This window comes from Auxenochlorella protothecoides (genome assembly GCF_000733215.1).
Source record: "Auxenochlorella protothecoides strain 0710 unplaced genomic scaffold scaffold17, whole genome shotgun sequence".
Classification (NCBI taxonomy): Eukaryota; Viridiplantae; Chlorophyta; class Trebouxiophyceae; order Chlorellales; family Chlorellaceae; genus Auxenochlorella; species Auxenochlorella protothecoides.
In genome coordinates this window covers 59,450-78,919 of record NW_011934486.1, presented here as the reverse complement: position 1 = coordinate 78,919, position 19,470 = coordinate 59,450, and the positions used below count along the sequence as shown (strand labels likewise).

The 19,470-nt window shown below is 66.5% G+C and overlaps 8 protein-coding genes across 8 annotated transcripts in view; 4 read left to right on the top strand and 4 right to left on the bottom strand.

Moving 5' to 3' along the window:
- F751_1600 (hypothetical protein) overlaps window positions 1-4,582 on the bottom strand; it is a gene marked incomplete at both ends in the record, with an annotated part of 8,947 nt that extends 4,365 nt beyond the window's left edge. The window contains 11 exons of the mRNA XM_011403975.1: window positions 134-305; window positions 487-612; window positions 799-878; window positions 1,095-1,581; window positions 1,758-2,103; window positions 2,253-2,372; window positions 2,701-3,062; window positions 3,321-3,441; window positions 3,599-3,815; window positions 4,064-4,235; window positions 4,322-4,582. Coding sequence (XP_011402277.1) covers window positions 134-305; window positions 487-612; window positions 799-878; window positions 1,095-1,581; window positions 1,758-2,103; window positions 2,253-2,372; window positions 2,701-3,062; window positions 3,321-3,441; window positions 3,599-3,815; window positions 4,064-4,235; window positions 4,322-4,582 — 2,464 coding nt within the window. The remainder of the gene's footprint in view (window positions 1-133; window positions 306-486; window positions 613-798; window positions 879-1,094; window positions 1,582-1,757; window positions 2,104-2,252; window positions 2,373-2,700; window positions 3,063-3,320; window positions 3,442-3,598; window positions 3,816-4,063; window positions 4,236-4,321) is intronic.
- Window positions 4,583-4,913: 331 nt separating this feature from the next.
- On the bottom strand, window positions 4,914-6,240 carry F751_1599 (Uncharacterized protein; the record flags this gene model as incomplete). The annotated part of the gene is made up of 3 exons (XM_011403974.1): window positions 4,914-5,398; window positions 5,533-5,839; window positions 6,115-6,240. 3 exons carry the CDS (start codon window positions 6,238-6,240, stop codon window positions 4,914-4,916), a joined length of 918 nt encoding a protein of 305 aa, XP_011402276.1.
- On the top strand, window positions 6,049-7,642 carry F751_1598 (Iron-sulfur cluster assembly enzyme ISCU, mitochondrial; the record flags this gene model as incomplete). The annotated part of the gene is made up of 3 exons (XM_011403973.1): window positions 6,049-6,105; window positions 7,095-7,303; window positions 7,450-7,642. 3 exons carry the CDS (start codon window positions 6,049-6,051, stop codon window positions 7,640-7,642), a joined length of 459 nt encoding a protein of 152 aa, XP_011402275.1.
- Window positions 7,643-8,102: 460 nt separating this feature from the next.
- Window positions 8,103-9,443, bottom strand: F751_1597 (putative transporter; the record flags this gene model as incomplete). The annotated part of the gene is made up of 3 exons (XM_011403972.1): window positions 8,103-8,356; window positions 8,614-9,046; window positions 9,261-9,443. The coding sequence occupies 3 exons, from the start codon at window positions 9,441-9,443 to the stop codon at window positions 8,103-8,105; spliced, it is 870 nt and encodes a 289-aa protein (XP_011402274.1).
- A 1,199-nt stretch (window positions 9,444-10,642) lies between these two features.
- Window positions 10,643-12,369, top strand: F751_1596 (hypothetical protein; the record flags this gene model as incomplete). Its single annotated transcript, XM_011403971.1, has 3 exons — window positions 10,643-10,813; window positions 10,939-11,853; window positions 12,160-12,369. 3 exons carry the CDS (start codon window positions 10,643-10,645, stop codon window positions 12,367-12,369), a joined length of 1,296 nt encoding a protein of 431 aa, XP_011402273.1.
- A 277-nt stretch (window positions 12,370-12,646) lies between these two features.
- Window positions 12,647-14,262, bottom strand: F751_1595 (hypothetical protein; the record flags this gene model as incomplete). The annotated part of the gene is made up of 5 exons (XM_011403970.1): window positions 12,647-12,787; window positions 12,960-13,145; window positions 13,405-13,772; window positions 13,960-14,134; window positions 14,257-14,262. 5 exons carry the CDS (start codon window positions 14,260-14,262, stop codon window positions 12,647-12,649), a joined length of 876 nt encoding a protein of 291 aa, XP_011402272.1.
- A 656-nt stretch (window positions 14,263-14,918) lies between these two features.
- F751_1594 (Bromodomain-containing protein 9) lies at window positions 14,919-16,570 on the top strand (the record flags this gene model as incomplete). Its single annotated transcript, XM_011403969.1, has 4 exons — window positions 14,919-15,488; window positions 15,695-15,736; window positions 15,994-16,286; window positions 16,534-16,570. 4 exons carry the CDS (start codon window positions 14,919-14,921, stop codon window positions 16,568-16,570), a joined length of 942 nt encoding a protein of 313 aa, XP_011402271.1.
- Window positions 16,571-18,005: 1,435 nt separating this feature from the next.
- On the top strand, window positions 18,006-18,497 carry F751_1593 (Endoribonuclease YSH1; the record flags this gene model as incomplete). The annotated part of the gene is made up of 1 exon (XM_011403968.1): window positions 18,006-18,497. The coding sequence occupies one exon, from the start codon at window positions 18,006-18,008 to the stop codon at window positions 18,495-18,497; it is 492 nt and encodes a 163-aa protein (XP_011402270.1).
- Between the last annotated feature and the right edge of the window lie 973 nt (window positions 18,498-19,470).

Below are 19,470 nucleotides of genomic sequence, written 5' to 3'. Positions count from 1 at the left end.
GCAGGGGGGAGCAGGCGCAGCCACTCGCGGCGACAGGCCTCCGCGTCCACGACGGCCGCGGCGCCGGCCCACGCCGCGCCCGCCTGGCCCAGCGCCGCGACCAGGTTTGCGGCGCCCGGGCGCTGGCGCTCACCCCCCAAGCCCAGCAGGCGCAGCAGTCGCGGGCCAGCCGCCTCCCAGGCCGGCACGGTGAGGGCCAGGCGCACCAGGCGCAGCCTGGCCGCCATCGCCTGGCAGGAGGCGGGTCCAAAGGGGTCTTGCGGGGCCAACGTCATGAGCGGCAGCACGCACCTGGCGACCAGCTCCTGGTCAGTTCGTTGCAAGTAAGGGGAACGAGGGACAGAGAGGGTGAGGTGACACGGGGGGGATGCTCGCATATGGTGGTTGGCAGCAGGCAGGGCTCACCGACTGACAAAGGACTGCAAGCATTCGCATTCTCAACCGGATGCTCCCACCCAATCAAGAGCCCCAGAATCCCAAGCTCACCTCAGTCACTTCCGAGCTGGGCAGATGGGTGAGCAGGGCGGTGGCCAGGCGGATGGCGGCCAGGGCGCAGGCGCAGTCCCTGCCGGGGCCGGCTGGGCGGGCCAGGCGCGACCAGCACCTTTCGAGCTGCAGCGCGGGGTGGGAGAGGGGGGGAGCGGGGGTGGAGGGCGGGGCGATCAGGCTCCATTGAGAGGAGGGCAACGGAGGGAGGGCGGCGCTGGGACGGAATGCCATTTCTCTGGTGCCTCGCATGCGTCCAGCCTTGCTCGCCAATCTCATCGCAGCAACCCTGCCCAGCCCCCGCACGCTCACCAAGAGGTGGTCGGTCACGGCTCGCACGACGCGGTCGGGTGCCAGCTGCACCATGACGGCACACACATTGAGTGCATCAGCTGTGGCAGGCAGGGGTGACAGGAAGGCGGGGTGAGAATGATGTGCAAACTGCAGGTCTATCCGGTCGATGCCCAGGAAGGGGTTGGGGCAGGGCCAGCCTCAACACCGCAAACAACAAGAAAACAATCATAATCCCTTGGCGGCTCCCAACAAGTCCCCTGCCCTCCGCGCTTGTCCTCTCATTCGCAATGTACACCAGCCCCCCGGGCACCCACCCAGCATGGCGTCGTAGCCGTCCTCTGCCGTCGCAGCATCCTCGGCCAAGGCACCGAATCGCGCTCGCCCCGCGAGCGGCACCCCCGCCAGCACCCTGATGGCCAGGGTCAGCACGTCCGCGCCCCCCGCCGCCTGGCCGCCGGACGGCCAGCCGGCGCCTCGCGCCGCCTCGCCGGCCGCCGGCGCCGCTATGTGCAGCAGGTCCAGGGCCAGGCCGGCGTCGGCCGCCACGACACGCGCAACCAGCGCCAGCGCAGCCGCCAGCTCAGCGGCGGCGGCGGGGGCGGCGGGGGCGTCACGCAGCGCGTCCTGCGCCGCCAGGCCCCGCTCGATCAGAATCAGGAAGCCCGTGGCCTCGGGGCAGGCCAGGGTCCAGCCCACCAGGCCCAGGTCGGGATGGGCGCCGTGCCTTCCTGCCGCCGTGGCCCACGTCACGGGGAGCTCCAGGAACCCGGGCGGCGTGCCCAGCACCTGACCCGGCACGCCCTGCGGTTTGTGTTGGGGTGACGTTGGGAGTCTTGGAGGGCAGGCACGGCAAACGATTGCCCCACCCACCACAGGTTTGTGCCTCTGTGAGTCAGCACCCTGGGTCCCCTGATAGCATCACTCGTACACGCATCCCCTCTCATCCCGATCTCAAGTCCACACGCCCAGGCGCGCACCTCGGGAACGTGGATGCTTGGCGCGGCGTCCAGACGCAGATCCCTGCCGGCCACGACGCGGGTCCCTTCGCCAGGGTCCAAGGAGACGACGTCCCCGTCCAGCGCCTGCAGGGTGGCCAGGCCGGGCAGGCGGGCAAAGTAGGCTACGGCGGCGGCGGCGGAGGCGGGGGAGGAGGCCAGCGCGGCCAGCAGGCGGTACAGGGGCGAGGGGAAAGCGGGGAACAGGGCGCGCAGGCCGTCCAGGTAGGAGAGCAGCGGCGCGTCGCTGGACCGCGCCTGCTGCCACAGCCCTTCGCACAACGACGGCTGGTCTGCAAGGAAGAGGGGGGGGCGGGGGGAGGTAGACCTAAGGAAGGAGCATGGGGTGGATTTCTCAGCTAAAGTGTGGTCCCCAGCCTTTAGTTGTGGGCTCCGAGGAGTCATCGTCGGTGGATGCTGGCCCGCTCACGCGGCCGGCTTTGCCTGCTGGATGAGATTCAAGCGTCCAACCCAAACCCAGCACTCCAGGCCTCGCCTTGGAAGAGGTGGCACAGCGTGGCCACAATCTCGGACGTGGCCGTGAGAGGGGCGGCGAGAGGTGTCAGCGCAAACGCGCACAGCACGCACGACACCGCGCTGTGAGGTAAGGGGTGTGTTCCGGGGTCAAGTTTGAGGATAGACACAGTGTTTCGCCAAGCGGTCCTGCATGCCCGTGCCCTGCCCAAGCAGGCCTCGGCGTCCACACCAGGCCCTCTCGCAGTCAGCCAGCAGGCTTTTGCCAGCAGGCGTGCACATCTGTGGCGCAGGCCATGCCCTGCCTCATAATGACAACCCGGCCCTGCCCGCCCTCGCGGCTCCTCCAGCCGCTCTGATCTCGTGCACCATGCGAAACCATGCTTCCATTCCTCAACGTTCCACATCAACCGGCCCCCCCCTCACCCCCCAAACAAATAAGCAGACCAACCTGAGCTGGACGGAGTTGACCGCCTCGGTCATAGCGGCGGTCTGGCCCGGCAGGCCGGACAGGGCGCACAGCGTGCCCAGCGCGCCCAGCTGGCCCGCCAGCTCGGCGTGCGCCTGCGCCCGTGCGCCCTCCACCTCCGAACCCGCGCCTGCCTGGAGCAGCTGCAGCACCGCCGCCCAGACCAGGAGGAGGGGGGAGTGCAGGGCCTGGGCCCGCTCCCACCAGGAGGACACCAGGCCGTTGATCTTGGACAGCGTCTCCGACGCGGCAAAGGCGTAGGTGGCGGGGGCGGGGGCCTCCCCCGTGCCCACCAGGGACACCAGCCGCTCCGTGTCCAGCATCTCGGTCAGCAGGACGATGCCCTTGGAGAGAGTGGGACAAGGTTGGGATTTGGGGAATGACAAGGAGGGTGGGGGGGGGGCGCGGAGCGATGTGTCATGGGGCAAGTAGGCGGCAGGAGGGGACCGAACGCTGGCAATCCCTCGGAGATGGTCTCAGAGATGTGCTGTCATGCCGCGCTCCTGGAGCTGTTGATGGACATCCACGACACTCGTATCCCCCACAAATTCCATTGCCAGCACCCCTTACCCCCTCGCCCTCAAAACACCACTACCACTCACCAGCTTCTGCGTCGACTGGACGTCCCCGCGGGCGACGATGCTGTGGAAGAGCTGGGGCAGGAGCAGGTGGGCATGGATGGCCGTACCCAGCTCGAGGAAGCGTGCCGGGGTGGCCTGCTGCCTGCAGTGGCGGGCGGGAGGGTGAGAGAGCATGGCGGGGCGGCTTGCTCAAGCCACAGGCACTTCTCGAGGGGCCATCATGGCTCAGTGGCTTGGCAAGGGGTTGTACTGCGGCGCGGGATCCCCTCAGCTCCAAAAACGGCCCCAACCCCTCACACCTGGGGAAGTAGTACAGCAAAATGAGGGAGCTGAGCAACGCGCGCTGCTCCAGGACCCGCTCCCGGGCTGCCAGCGCTGCCAGCTCGCCCGCGCCGGGGGTGAGGGGGGGCAGCCCCTCCCCGCCCAGGCTGGAAAGCAGGGCCCGGCAGGCCTCGGTCTCCAGCACCACCGCGCGGGACTGCAGGAAGGTGTCGAGGTCTTCGGACCCGCCAGTCTCTGCGGTGGGAGGGGCCCAGGTGGAATTTTGTGGGGGCGGCTGTGGACAGCGTCAAAAGGCGTCACGTGCAATGCTGTGAGGCCCAGCTTAGTTGTCGGCACCCGAAGCGCCCAAGCGGCGGCAGGCGAGGGGGCTGTGTGAGCGCCTCGGGCGCTGGCACCCTGGAGCCCGAGTGCCTCGGCCCAGGCGACCAATGCAAACAGGCGACGGCACAGTGAAGCCGCCTGGGCCCCCACCGGGGCCTCACCTCCCGCCTCCAGGAGGTCCTGCACGATCTGCAGCAGCTGCAGGCGCTCGCTGTAGTACAGGGTGTGGACAGCGGTGCGCTGTGAGAGGGTGAGCCAGCGCTCCCCACGATCGCGGACCCAGTGCCGGGAGGAACGTGCCAGGATGATGTAGGCCTGCACCTCATCCAACACCTGAAAGAGGTGAAAAGGTGGTGAGGTGGTGAGAGCAAACGATCTGGGGAGCATGACCCAGATGCAGGGCCCCACCACCGTCGCACCAGATCGGCGCTGAGCTGGAGGACCGCCGATGCCACCTCGGAGACCGGTGGAAAGGTTCCACCATCCGGCAGCTTCAGAGGGGCGGTGCCCTGTATGAGAGCCTTGGAGGCGGCACTGGGCTGTCGGAAGTGGCCCACCCCTGCTGTCAGGTACTTCTCGTACTTCTGGAGGATCTGCAGCTGATCTTCTGCACTGCAAGTGCGCAGTTCATGGGACACCTGGGCGAAGGGAGGCCACCACAAGCTGCCTGCGTCGGCCATCGCCACCCCCCGGGACGGTACGGTGCACAGATCGCCAGCGGCTGATCGGCAGGAACGCTCATGAATTACGATCTAATTGCATTGCTGAATCGGTTGCGAATCGGTGCATGGAGCGATCAATTGGGCCCTGCGCATCCTCAGTACTGATTTGTGTCGCCCTCCAGGAAGAGATCTGTGTCCTGCAGGGGGCCCACGGCCACCATTCCCATAACTCTTTGCGCTCATGCGAGGACTTCTCACTCACAGAGCTCCTGCCTCCCACAGCTGCGTACAAGGAATCATCATCAGTACCTCAGATTACATTTAGTGCGCCTACCACCACCACTTAACATCAGCCGGCACCGACGCTTGCAAGGGGCAGGTACCACTCCGGCCCAAACCCCGCCTGCGCCCTGGCGGCATCGTTGAAGGGCGGCTTCAGCGGCCCACGGAAGTGGGCACGTATGAGCGCGTGGAACCAGGTCTCCACTGTCTCGTAGGCCCTGGCCTCCGTCACCCAGGCGGGGATGTGGGGCGGGGTGCCCCCAGCGGCTTCCGCCTGGGAGCCTGACGAGCCTGCGGGCGTACCGCCCCCGCCATCCCTGTCGGGCCAGGGCCATTCGCGGGCTGCCCACGCCTGCGCGTGCAGGTATCGCAGCCAGCGCACGCCGGCCGCGCAGTGCGTGATCTCCTCCACGAAAATCACGCTCTCCAGGAGCGTGGCGCTCGCTCTGTCGCCGTTGCTGCGGAAGCGGTGGATGGTCTGGGGCAGCACGTCGAGGCCCCTCGCCTCGTGCGTGCAGTGCTCCACCGCCAGCCGTGCCGGCAGGCTGCCGCCTGGTGTGGGGCGAGGGGCGCAGGGGGAGGGAGGCTGGGGCCGGTGGAGTCAGCATGCCCGGAGCCGACCGCAGCAGAGTGCAGCATGGGGTTCGCCGAGGGAAGCACATCCCAGCGCACCCAGCCCCGCTCACCGGTGGCGGACGCCGAGGTCCACAGGCCGTCGTGGCAGGGGAAGGCCCCGTAGTGGGACCCCGTGGCCTGCAGGCGTTGGTCCAGGAGGGAGTAGTGCCGGGCCTCGTCCCCAGCCACCTTGACAAAGTCGGCGAAGAAAGCGGGGGGCAGGCGGTAGTCTGGGTCAGGACCGAAGCGGGCGATGATGTCCCAGGCCAGGTCCACGGCCCAGTTCTCGATGTGGACGAGGGAGTGGAGGAGGGCCTGGCGGGAGGCCAGGCTGCCGCCCTTCCCGCGCTTCAGCTTCCATGGCTCTACGAGCTGGAGCTGAGAAAGGGGGGGGGGATTGGTGGAGGGAGGTGAGTCCTCAGTGCTCTTGGCTTGTCAGCAGGGATCAATGCTCTCCCTGCGCCTGCACTGCCGTCGTGCATCTTGAACATGGACATGGTCTGTGAGGGAGGGGTTGTCAGGGTCTGGACCCAGGGAGGCACCCTGCATGCATGCAGATCCCATGCACTCCAGCGGTGCAGCCCCACATGAAAGCAAGCTACCTTCTCATCGGCCCTCGCGGGTCGGTCTGGAACGTGTCCATGGTGCGATACTAGGTCGGTGCAGCCCAGTTCTCCTGCCTGCCAGGCAGCCAGGTACTCAGCACTGAGCCGTGCTTTGACTTCCGGCTCGGGCTCGCCTAGTACTCGCAGTGCGCACTGCACCACATTCAAAGTCATGTGAATATTGCCACAGACCAGGAGTCGAAGTGACTCAGATGTGAAGTGTGGCTCAAACTTATACCATCAGCGCGCGTTAACACATGTTGCCGCCATAAGTTCGTGCCCGGCTTCGACGCACCCCACATCAACGTGAAGGAGTAAGCATTGAACAATATTATTCCCTACACAATTCAATTTCCCTTGTAACTCGCAAAACGAGCCATCTAAAACTGTCAACGGCACCGGTAACCTCAACGCACAACCAGGAACTGAAGTTGCGTCCACCCTCCGGTCCCGTGTGGATCAGATACAGGGATGCTCTCCCGCCTCTCTTCCAGCGCGCTCCGTGCAGTAGGAAGCCGCACTGCGGTGCTCGCCTCCTCGCTACCTTCGACGAGCGCCCGGGCATACCATAAGAACGTGGGTGGTGTGATGCTGCCGCTGGGTTTTCGAGAGCCGCGGTCTGAACAGGGGAGGCTGCACTGCGAGCCCTTGACTTGCGAAGCTCTAAGATCCAATTCCCAATTATTATCTACTGCAGGTAGTGGACCACTACGAGCAGCCCCGCAACGTGGGCAGCTTCGACAAGAGCGACAAGAGCGGTAGTTGCGTCCACCCTCCGGACCCGTGTGGATCAGATACAGGGATGCTCTCCCGCCTCTCTTCCAGCGCGCTCCGTGCAGTAGGAAGCCGCACTGCGGTGCTCGCGGAGTCGCTACCTTCGACGAGCGCCCGGGCATACCATAAGAACGTGGGTGGTGTGATGCTTCCGCTGGGTTTTCGAGAGCCGCGGTCTGAACTGGGGAGGCTGCACTGCGAGCCCTTGACTTGCGAAGCTCTAAGATCCAATTCCCAATTATTATCTACTGCAGGTAGTGGACCACTACGAGCAGCCCCGCAACGTGGGCAGCTTCGACAAGAGCGACAAGAGCGTGGGCACCGGCCTGGTCGGCGCCCCCGCATGTGGGGATGTGATGAAGCTCCAGATTCGCGTCGACGAGGAGGGAAACATCGTTGACTCGTGCTTCAAGACGTTTGGCTGTGGGTCGGCCATTGCCAGCAGCAGCGTGGCCACAGAGTGGTGAGCCTGGTCTGTGGGAAGTGCGTTGCTGGATGAGGCTGCTGCCATGCCAGGTGCCTTGCCGTCCATGCTCCCTCACACACATTGCAGTCCACAATCTGCAACGAATTTGCCGCTGAGCTGCATCCCCTGCACACTCTCCACAGGGTGAAAGGCAAGGCGGTGGACGAGGTGCTGACCATCAAGAACAGCGACATTGCCAAGCACCTCAGCTTGCCACCCGTCAAGCTGCACTGCAGCATGTTGGCAGAGGACGCCATTAAGGCGGCAGTCAAGGACTGGCGGGCGAAGCAGGCCGCCAATGCGACAGAGACCCGGAGCCAGGTGGCAACGGCGTGATTTGTCACGCTGTTGAACAATAATGTGCCAGGAGGGGAGAGATAGACCCCACGACCCTCCAGTCAAAGAGACGTGCATGGAGGCCGACTTGTATTGCTCCCAGCAGCCACCCCGTGCACCAGCTACAGCCTGCCCCTTTTGACGGCTGTTGTATCATGTGGGGTGTTTCGTGAGACGTGTGTTCTCTGGTTGTGCTGATTTTGCTCGAGGGTGCTGAGAGTCCGGTCCACTGCGGCCAGCGATTTCCCCGCACACCCTCCATTCAGTGGAGATTCCCTCTCCTTTCTGACACCAGCTGCATGCCCTGGCACTGCCTGCCAACCTTTAAAGCCCTGCAGCGCCACAGTTGGGTATGCAGTGGGTGCAACATACTTGGGGGCAGGCGACCCGCGAGGTTCATCGATGGTTGGGGGAGATGTCGTTACGGGCGAGCGGGCCGCGACTCCGCCTCCTGGACCCCTCACTCCTGGCTCTCCTTGCCGTTCAGGCTGATGAGTGCCACGGCGCCCAGGGTCAACCCCGCACCCACCAGCTGCTGCAGAGTCAGGGTCTCCCCCAGGAAGATGAACCCCCCCGCCGCGGCAAACATGGGGGTCAGGAAGGTGAGGGAGGACAGGGAGGTGACGTTCCCCCGCGAGGCCAGCAGGTAGAAGACGCCGTAGCTGGCCGCGGAGCCGAGCAGCGTGACGTAGGCCAGCAGCAGCGCGTCGCTGGCTGCAGGAAAGGAAGGCGTCGAGAGGTTGGCAAAGAGATCACGAAGCGGCGTAGAACAGTGGTGGTTCAGCGGCGCTGGGCAGGGCCACCCGCCGGGACTGTGTGCTGTCTGGCGCGGGCTGCCCATCGAGGTGCCAGAACTGTCCATAATCAGCGATCAGGGGAGTGCCGGTACATGGCGGCACCTCCAGACCCTCTCGCAACGACACGCACACACCCTCCTGTCCCCCGCAAAAAGTCCTGACCCCCTCCCTCACGTGTCGCGGCGATCAGGCGAGCCGGCAGGTCGCCGCCCTCGCGTGCCAGCGCCAGTGCCGCCAGGGGCAGCCCACCCAGGATCATGTGCCAGCCGGTGGCCACCACGGGGTCGGCCTTGGAGGCCACCCACCGCATCATGATGGTGCCCACCGCCATGCTCTGTGCCGCCAGCAGCATGAGCGCCGGCCCCAGCGCGGCGTCGGCTGCGGCGGCGGCGTCCAGGGAGTCCCCGCCGCTCGAGGCCCAGAGTGAGGGCGGGATCTCCAGCAAGGCCAGGCCCAGTACGCCGAGCGGCAGCCCGGCGTACCCCAGCGCCGTCAGCCGCTCGCCGTATAGCAGCGCGGCCAACAGGGCCACCGTCAGTGGCTGGCTGTCGATCACCACGCTGCCCAGGCCCGCAGAGGTGTGCTGCAGGCCCTCGGCCAGGAAGCCCTGCAGCATGTTGAAAGATGGGATGGGTTGGGGTTGCCAGAGAAAGGGCAGCCGTGCTTGGGAGGCGGGCATCCGGTGCTCGGCCCCACCCACGCAACCTTGCGCGCCAGCCACCCACCCTTGCAACCCGCGCCGAGCCCAGAGGACAGCAAGCAACCTCGGGTGCAACAAGGAAAGCAATACATGCATCCCTCCACCACAGCATACAGCCGACCTGGAAGCAAGCGCCGTCCACCAGCGCAAAGAGGGCGATTGCGACCCAGGCCTCGCGGGTCGCGGGCTGGGGGCGTCGATCCCTGGCCGCCCAGAGGAGCAGTGCCACGCCGGCCGGGATGAGCCGCCAGGAGGCCAGGGCGAGCGGCGTGGTGTGGGGCGCCAGCTGCTTCATGGCCACCATGGAGGTGCCCCAGAAGAAGAAGGGGGACACCAGGAGGGGGAGGGAGGGCGTCGGGGCTGTGCGCAGGGGTAGGAGCCGTCGTCAGAGGGTCAGCTTCGCATGGTGTCTGGAGCGACAGCAGGGCGAGCGTCAACAAAGGGTACGAGGGCCATTACGCGGGCTACGCCGCAGCATCGCATGGCATGCCCCCCGATGTCGTTCATGTGGCCCTAGTAGTGTACCTGCATGGACGCGCTCGGTGGCCATTCCATTGAGAGCCGGCGAGTCCGGAATACTGTCGGTACTTTCTTGTACAGACTGGTCTAGATCGGGGAGTGCACTTGGAGGCCTTCCTCGCGACTTGTGAGCTGGTGGTGCGCTGGCAGCCCAGGTGCGGCCATGCAGTCCCACCAGGGGTCCCGTCCGGCTCGTAGGCAGGGTGCGAATCCCGTGAAGCGCACGGGACATGGGAGGGACGCTGCGGCCATGCAACAGCCTCCTAGAAACTTTTCGGAGACTGATGAGGGCTGGCAGGCCGTGGAGTGCCTTGACGACGCGAGAGTTGGCATGGTCGATGACCTGGGCCGATCATGGGCCACACAAGCAGGGTTTTAGCTAGAGGGGCCCGGTCCAGGACCGGCTGCACCTAAATCTACCATGACTGACAATGCCTCCTTTATCACAAGCACGAATGATGGTTTTGGACGGAGTTAGGCTGCCGCCATGCTTTCAGAAGCGTGCATTATGTGGATTTGAATCTGCTCCACGGCCGTGGCAGCCATGATGTCCTCAGGATGGATCATCTCGAGGGTGGAAGGAATATCCATTCGGCATGCGTGGCTTGCTGCAACTCGCCAAAAGCCCTGAAAGGCTTTCACGTTGAGATTAGACACCCGACGCCATATACCCCCCCCAATGAAACGGCCCTACCCGCTAACACAAGGTCACAGTCACCATAGTCGCCTCGTTCTACAGTATAGACAAACTCATCTTCGACCCGGCCAGTGTCCGGAGCGGTATGAAATACGTGTCAGAGCTCTGAGGTTTAATATTATACAGGTCACATCATTACCATGTCACGCACGTCATGGAGTTTCGAAAGACGGACAGACGGGTGGAAGACCTATCACGCTCTCCAAGTAGACCTTCCGAGGGGTCAATTGGTTCCAGGTACACAGAAGAAACCCATCAACAGCTTTCCCTGGCCCCGCGATGCTAGCATGACCTGTCCGTCACCCCCGACACTCGACCCGGAAAAGCTGCTTCGCCTGGAGCTGGAGGTCGTCAGCCTGCAGCAGACCCTCCAAGCAGCCCTGCTCGACCACCAAACCAGAGTGGCCACCATCCACCGCCTCCAGCAGGGGCTGCAGGAGGCTGAAGAGCGGGCTGAGGTGGGCATCGAGGTGTCTGCCAGTCTGTCGCCCGCCTCATGTCTGCATGGACTCCCGGCAAAACTTCGGCCTGTACTCTACCTCCCCTGGAATTTCCCCTCCTACACACACACAAGCACCAGCAGGTCTCGGATCGGCGCAGTCTGGAGCTTGCTGAGCAGGTGCTGGTCTCGGAGGAGCGCGCCTCGGCAGCCGCCCGGCAGCTGCAGGCCACCGAGGCCCAGCTGGCCTCCCAGCAGGAGAGCCTGCGCAGCGGGCGGCGGCGCGTGGCCGCCGCTGAGGCCCGTGTGACCGAGGTGTGCGTCCAGCTGGCCTCCTGCCAGCAGGGTCTCCGGGAAGCCGAGGCACGAGCTACCTCGGCCGAGGCTCGGGCGAGCGCGGCCGAGGCTCGGGCAAGCGCGGCCGAGGCCCGGGCAGATGCGGCCGAGGCACGTGCCGCCACAGCCTTGTGCGCCCCGGCCTCTGTTGCGCCCTGTGACGCATGGGCCCCCTGCGCCGCCTCGGACCGGCCCGCCTGCGATCCTATGTTAGACCCCAGCGCGGCACAGGTGGGCCACCTGCTCCGGCCGGAGTCGGGCGACCCAGGGAAAGAGCAGCGCGGGACCAGCACCTCCGAACCCCTGTCCTCCGGCACGACCGCGCCTGACCCTGACCTGAAGCGGGCCTTGGATCCAGAGCACGCCGCACCCGCGCTGCAGTCCCTGCTGGTCCAACCAGGGCAGCCCGACGTAGACCCAGGAGGGCACTGCAAGGTCCAATGGGCGCGGGCCCCCATCAGGGGCTGGCCGACGGAGGTGGTCGTCCCCGTGGGCGCGCCCACCGGGCCGCTGGGCGAGAGCCGGCGGGGTCCACCGCCAGGGTCCAGGCACACCGGCCCCGCTCCGAAGTACGGCCAGGACCCTGCCTTCAGGGAGGTGAAGGCAGCCTACGTCGCCGCACTGGCGAAGGCCCAGCCTCACGCCGACCGCTGGGCCGGCAGGGCACCGGACAGGGCCGAGGCAATGGTCGCAGACCCAAAGCGGGTCGAACCCGTGGTGGAGGTGAGCAACTGTGGTTTGCCGCTCAGAAGGGGGGGGGTGCCCTTGGCATTGGGACGGCAAGGGCATGAGGTCCGCACTGGACCTGGCCCAGGGTGGTATGGCGGCAGGTCTGTAGAGGGGTATGCTTGCTCCTGATATGTCACTCCCTGCAGCCCGGGAAACCCTCACCTCCCTGCATCCGCCAGTCTCTGTTGCCGGTGGCCGTCCACAGGGCCCCCCCCCACCCTCCTGCTCGATGCTTCTCCCTCTCGCTACTGCGCCGCACCCAAACTTGCCACCCATATCCCGCCTCCCCCTCGCTGCCAGGGCTTGGTGCAGCTCTGCGCGGAGGCCGGGGTGGACCTGCCCCTCGTCCGGCGGGGGCCCTGCCAGTACAGCCTGGGCGCCGCCCGGCTCAGCCTGCGCCTGGTCGGCGGGCAGCTGGTGAAGCGCTGCGGCGCCGGCCACCTTCCCCTGCTCGACTGGGTGGAGCGACAGGCTGTGCCGGCAGGGCGCGCCGGCCGGGTGGCACGATGACGGCGTGCTTGCCATGCGCTCGACGGAATGCGGGGAGGCATGCCATCGTCGGGCTGCAGCGCTGCATCACGGAGGTGGGGTGTGCTGCTGGCCAGAAGGGAACGCTCTGCTCCAGTGTGAATTCGACACGATGGAAGGGGCAAATAAGGGGAAGCAGCAGCCGAGTAGCCAGATCGAGGCACGGGGCTCTGAGCGTGGCAAGCACAGCGAGAGCCCGCTCCAGGGCAGGGCAAGCTCCAGACCACTGTGCGGGAGGATGGAAGCTTGAGCACGGCGCTCAGTAGCCCAGGGCGCTCAGCCGCTCCTCCAGCTGCTGCAGCGTCAGGTCGCCCTCCGACTTCTTGCCCCCAATCACCCAAGTGGGGAAGCCCTCCAGCCCCCCCGGCACCGCCGCGCACGCCGCGTCGGGCTCCATGCCCTGCAAGGACAGGAGGTGTGGAAAGCGTGTCGTCGAGTTGGCGGTGCCGCGTGCAAATCCCACCATCCCACGTCATTCGATGGCCGGCGGGAGGGGGTCCGCTGCTGCGGCAGTGGGAGTCCGGCCCCAAGGTGGCGGCCGAACCCCACACCCCGCCAAGGCTGTCGCGCACCGGGTGCCAGCCCGTGGGGTAGCACTCGACGTAGGGGAAGGCCGCCATGGCCTCCCTCCCAAACTCCAGCTTCTGCTCGTAGCAGTGGCTGCACCAGAAGGCGCCGTACATGCGGGCCCCCGCGGCTCGCAGCCGCTCCGCCAGCGACATCGCCTCCTGCGAGCTCTCCGTGGTGATCTCAGGGGCCTGTGAGGGAAAATGGGGCACGTGTGCCAGGGGTCGAGCACAGCGCGCGCAGCGCAGCCGTCGTCGTGCGGCGGCAGTCTGAGGGGGTTAGACTTCGCTTGCCGGGATGCGATGGCGGCTCCCAATGCACGCCGTCACCCGTTCTCACTGTCATCCAGACCCAACCGTGTCCGATCCCTCTGGGTCAAGCCTCGGCCGCTCCTCCTCTTCCTGGGCCCCCTGTCTTCCCCCCCCCTGCCTATTTGCTTCCATTCCCTACGTGGTAGTCGAGGGCGGTGATGACGGAGGCGTTGGGGCGCCCGATGCCCACGGCCAGCGCCAGCGATGTGAAGGCCACGATGCCGCCCGCAGCGCCGGCGGCCTCGGCCAGGTCCTCCGCCCGCAGCGCGCTGGCGGCCGCCGCAGCGATGCCGAAAGACAGCCCGGCGGAGGCCAGGCACCAGGAGCAGGACTCGCCGGGGAAGCGGGTGAGCAGGATGTAGAGGAGGTAGGCACTGGTGGTGGAGAGGGCTAGGGCGCCCCCCAGGAAGATCAGCTTGGTCGAGCGTGGGTCAGGGGCGGTGGGCGAAGCCCGCCGCGTCAGCTGCCACAGGGCGAGGCCGGCCACGGCCCCGTAGGACAAAGACCCTGTGGGCGTGGCGCAAGAAGGAGGGGGGGGTTGCAGGCAACGGCGACAAACAATTGGGAGGGTGAGGAGGCTGCCATCCTCATGCGCCATGGCTTCTGAAGAGGCATGCAGCACACAGCGGGTCGCGGCCCTCAAACGCGCAGCCGTGCATCCCCGTCCAGCCCTCGCGCCATTCCATGCACCCACCCGCCAGTGAGAGGGGGATGGTATGGAAGAGGGTGGACCACTCGCTGGTGAGGACGGTGGCGCAGCCACCCCCGATGGGGCAGGCCACGGGGGCATTGGTGTATCGGGCAATCGTCAGGTACGCGGTCTCCAGACACCCTGCCGTCGCCAGGCCGGCTATGAGGCGACATGGGACCTGGCAAAGGGATGAAATCAAGGGCCTCTAATGGCCGTCAGGTCTGCACGCCCCGTCGAAGGGCGGCAATGCCTGCAGAGGGCACGCGCTCCAGCGATCTGGCCCTAAGATCCCTCCGACACCCCCATGGGAAGTCACCTGGCGTCTTGAGGGCTCCGGCTGGGGGACACTGAGGGGTATCTCATCGCCGGTCTCATCGATTGACCCATTATTTGAGGATCTGCCACGGACATGTCTTGCATGAGCAGCGGATCTGCACCGCGGGGCTCCCAGGGTGGGGACCCCCAATGAAGGGGTCGCACTCCTCCATCCCTGTGTCGGGAGCATGTTGTCTGTTCTTTATCACCTCGACATTGTGTTTGTCGTGGTGGAGACCTCTCCGGGCTCTATATCACGAGGATGAACCATCACATGCTCACAAGGGCTGGCTTAGGTGTGCACGATTTGACCCGGGGTGGTGCCTTTTGCTACACCTCGCGTGTACGTAACCATTGAATTACGGTGGAGAACCCATGTGTCGCTGAGTCGACCTTCTCGACCACTTCTACACCTCCATACCTTTGTTTTGGGGGCGCGTCGAACGATTTCGAGCGGGCCAAACCCTCTCCTTGGATCCCCGGGTCTTCCCGGCCAAGTCCCTCCCGAACCTGTGCAGGCAGGCGCAGCTCCTGTTGTTCGCCCGAGATGCCCTCGGTGCATGGAAAATACTGATGTCCCGACCGGAGCTCGGGTTGAGACAGCCGCCGTCGCTTCCTCGGGGCCTCAGCGTCCGTCAGATGGCCCGATGGTGGTCGCGGATTTGAAGAGTGTGAGCGCGGGCTTCCTCAAGCCGGCGCTCAAAGACCTCATCTCCTGCGAGCTGAAGGGTTGGGGCAGCAGCATGTCGCCGCAGTCCATCCCAGCCGCGCTGGGGCCGTCGCCATCAGGGTCCACCCCCAGCGAGAGCGACCCCCCCAGCCCCCGGGACCTGCCTGGTATCCCCTCAGCGGACACGCACGCAGACTCGGGTCCCCCAAATGGCTCGGCAGCCGAGCCTGGGGTGCCCGACACCCTCGGGAAGCCCCCTGCAGCCCCTGCAGCCCCTGCCCTGGGCACCAGCGGCGAGGCAGAGCTGCTGGCACTGCTGCAGCGCCTGGCGGCCCTGGACTCCGAGGGCTGGTTCCAGGCCCCCGTCAGCGACATCCAGGCCCCAGGCTACTCCTCCATCATCCGGCACCCCATGTGCATCCAGGCCATGCGCGCCAAGGTGGCGGCGCACGCCTATACCTGTTGGGGCGACTTTGTGCGCGACTTTGAGCTGCTGTGCAGCAACGCCATGCGCTACAACCAGAAGCGCTCCCGCATCCACAAGCAGGTGGGGGTGAGGGTTGGGAGGATTGAGTGGTCTGGTCGTATGGTGTGGGGCTCGGGTGTGGATCAGTGCGGTTTGGCGTCTGCCAGATCCCTATATCCACTGTGCTTGTTGCCGATCATCATCCCAGGGACGCATAGGTGCAGGGCACGCCAGCATTGGTCTTGATGCCGAGCACCTCCTCGCTGGTTCACACCTGTCCTCTGCAGGCCCTGATCATGCTGCGGGCGGGCAAGAAGCTCCTGATGGAGGTAGAGCTGGACGGACGGCGCGCCATCGCGGCCATGGCCCGGGCCCCCGGCCCGGTCTGCGGCGCGGGGCTGCCGCCTGCCACACCGGCGCTGACCCCCTTGCTCCTAGGTGGGCGGGCTGGGAAGTGGGTAGAGTGCGGCTCTCCCCTTGCCCAGTGTACTTGAACCATGTGCACATGTAGGTGTGTGGCTTTCCAGCCAACGAGGCAAGCCAGCACTCTAGCCGACCGCCTCCACCACCTGCAGGCACCCCGCAGCACAGCAGCCTGAGCCTGGACCTGGCCTCACCCCTGAGCCTGGACCTGGGCCTGATGCCCAGGGGCTTGCTTCCCGCTGTTTTGGAGGGAAGCTTCCCGGCCCTGCTCCCGCTGCCCCACCCCTCGCCCACGCTGAGCGACTACGAGGCAACTGACCTGGAGGACGAGGGCCTGCCTCGACAGGGGCTCGGGGCGGTGCAAGCGGCGGAGGGCCCCGGGGTCGCGGCGATCGCGAATCCGGGAGGGGCCGCAGGGCCTGCACCATTCGCGCCCGCGGCGACGTTCCTGCCCTGGTCGGAGGAGGGCGGCACCGGCAGCGCTGACGACGACGCTCGCGCCGGCCCCGGCGGCGCGCAGGAGCCCTGGCGCAGCGCGCGGCGCGGCGCCGAGTGGCGCGCACGCTGGCTGGAGCTGCGCCTGCGGGAGCTGCGCGGCCAGGCAGCGCGGTACCGCGGCCTGCTGCGCCGCGCGGGGCCCGAGGCTCTGGGGCGCCGGGTGGTGCCGCGGGGCGGCGCGGCTGCGTCGGATCTCATGCCCCAGGGCCACCCTTTTTTCCTTGCGCACTGCGCCGCGGTGAACGCGCGGGGGCCGGGGGCGGTGGGGCGGGGCGATGCCTCGGAGGGGCGGGGTGATGCCTCGTTGGGGCACGACCCAGCCTTGGAGACGCACGACCCGGCCCCAGCGTCGCATGAAGCATCTGCCGCAGCCCCCTCCTCATCGCCCGACGTGGCCGTGGCCTCGTCGGCCGACCCAGCGTCGGCCGACTACCCGGCCCGCGCCTACGCCGCGCTGGAGCTGCTGGAGCTGCGCGTGGCGGCCCTGCGCGAGTCGCTTGGCGGCGCGCCGCGCGACCCCGGCGGCGCAGGGTCGCCCGCCGACGGCGCCGGCGCCGACGGTGCGCCAGGAAGTAGAGGTAGGGGACGCGGGAGAACATCTCGAACAGGAAGATGGGGAGGAAGGTGATAGGGTTGTACTTGCTGGTCACCACACGGTTGGAGGGCGTCTTGCCATCCACCGTGGTCCCGCCCTGGGGGTCAAAGTGGATCACACGCAGCTGTTGGGCCGCCGCGCCGTTCCTGCTGTCGCCCTTGGTGACCTTTGGGGGAGAGCACAGGGGGAAAGGGGTGGGTTCTGCGCGCCATGCCTCGTGTGCATAGCTTCATGGTGCATTGCAGCTGTGGGGGCATTGCCCAGCGCGCTTGGCACAGGGGCAACTCAAAACCCACACTGTCAGACGGCTGGCAAGGGCCACCGTCCTGACCAGGGCAGGGCTCCTGGATCCCAGGGCTCCTTTGCAATCCATGCCCCGACACGCCTCCACACCGCCCCACCTTGGGGGTGTCAGTGCGTTCCAGATTGCTCTGCAGCTCCGCACGCAGGGCTGCTTGTTTCCGAGGGTCCACCGAGGAGCGCAGCCGGGCGACTGCAGAGGAGGTCACCCTCGTCAGCTGACGGGGCATCATCTTGTTCAGCACAGCCCCAGGACTGAACTTGTTCCTGGAGCTGCTGCTCGAGAGCTCCGCCGGGCCAGAGGTCTCCCCGCTGGGGGCCTCGCTGGCCACCTCGGCATCCTCTGGAATGGCGACTGTCAAGCCATCGTTACGCGGTTTAGGCATCCTACAAGGCCCTGCTCATGTCAGATCTGGGCGATGGTGGAGGTGATCGCGAGGTCGACTGGCCCGTGGACCCAACTCAAACACCACGACGCCACTCGACGCAGTCAAGGGCTGCCCACTCGACAACCACGTATGTCTGCACCCAGCGATAATTGCATTCCGTCCCGTGCCTGCTCGGAGGCTGTGCTGATCGAGGTCGAGGTGTCCCTCTCAGGGCACCCATGACGTTGGTTTGTCGTCAACACGAGATTCTAGTTCGATCGCCCGGTCCACGCGCCTTAAATTGTTTGCCTGATCGAGGTGCAATTCTGAGCACACTGTACCTTCATATTGACAACAATCGATTATAAACCATCCATCAAAGTCCAACTGCGTGCATGCGTTTGTAGTGGGAGCATGACGGTGGCCGCTGGGCCCAGCGAGGCTGTCCCCGCTCCCCCCGCAGACGCTGCACCCACCACGCCCACCAGTCATGTGGAGATTATCCCCCTGGGAGCAGCGCAGGAGGTGGGGCGTTCCTGCGTCATCGTGCGCTTCGCGGGGAAGACGGTGATGCTGGACTGCGGGGTGCACCCCGGCTTCTCCGGCCTGGCCTCCCTCCCCTTCTTCGACGTCATAGACATGTCCAGCGTGGACGTGATGCTGGTGACCCACTTCCACCTGGACCACTCCGCGGCCGTGCCTTACGTGGTCGGGCACACCAACTTCCGGGGCACCATCCTCATGACGCATGCCACCAAAGCCATCACCAGCACCCTGCTCCGAGATTTTGTAAAAGTCAGCAAGGGAGGCGCAGGCGAGTCAGGGGTACAGGGATCCAGGGGCTTGGGAGGGTTTGGGAGGGGAGGTGGAGGGGGCAGGGCGAGGCCTGGCGGGCGAAGCCGGTGAACTCCACTTCGTGGAGGCAGTGTGGGTCGGCCTGGATGCTAGGACCCCGCTGGCGATACTCGCTGTGCGCCATGAAATTGAGTCACCCAACCAGCCTGTAGGGATAGAGTCCGCGTCGGATCTTCTGTCACCCTTTCCCTCCCATCAACAACCCCTCCCCCGCCACGGCGGCCATGGCCATGGCCGCGGCGGCGCAGCACGCCATGGCCGCACGCGCCGCGGCGGGCGACGCGCCCCCTCCCGTGGGCGGCGCTTCGGCCGCGCCCCTGCCCCCGGCGCTCCAGGCCATCGTGCCGCCGGCGACGGCGGCCGGCGCCCAGCCGGCCGCGCCCCTGCCGCCCGCGACCTCTCTGCCAGGGACAAAGGCGGTGCGTGGGCGGGGCAGGCCGCGCGGGTCGGGGCGGGGCCGCCGCGGCGGGGCCGGCGCATGAAGAGACGCGCTCGCAGGCACGCCTCGGTCGAGGCCTTCCTTGCTTGAGACGATGGTGGTCGACCCCTGAGCGCCTGCCTGAATGGGACGCCCATGTCCACCCCACCCCATCATCCCCACCCCTTCCCCTGGAAGAGGGGGGGGCCCCCAGTGGTCTGCTGCCCCCTCCTCCTTTGTGACCTCCCTGACTGATCCCACCTGTTGCCATATTTTTGGTTTCCGACGCCTCGCCCCAGCCATGGGGCCCCAGCGCGCACTCACACCACCCCTCCCCCTCAGGGGAGGACGCCATGCTCGACGAATGACTCCTCCCCCTCCCGCTGCTGCGCACCCTTAGAAAGCGTGGCGGGTCGCCGGGCCCGCTCTGTATCAGGGTCCTCTGTACTTGCCGGGCCCTGCGCTCCCCGACCGCCATGCCCCACCTTGCCCCTGCCCACCCCGCCCTGTAAATGCCTGGAGTGGGCACCCTAGCAGTGCTGGGTATGGACAGGCCGGGGATAAGTTCGGTGATGTTCAGGGGATGGCACTGCAGTGGCTGGCTCC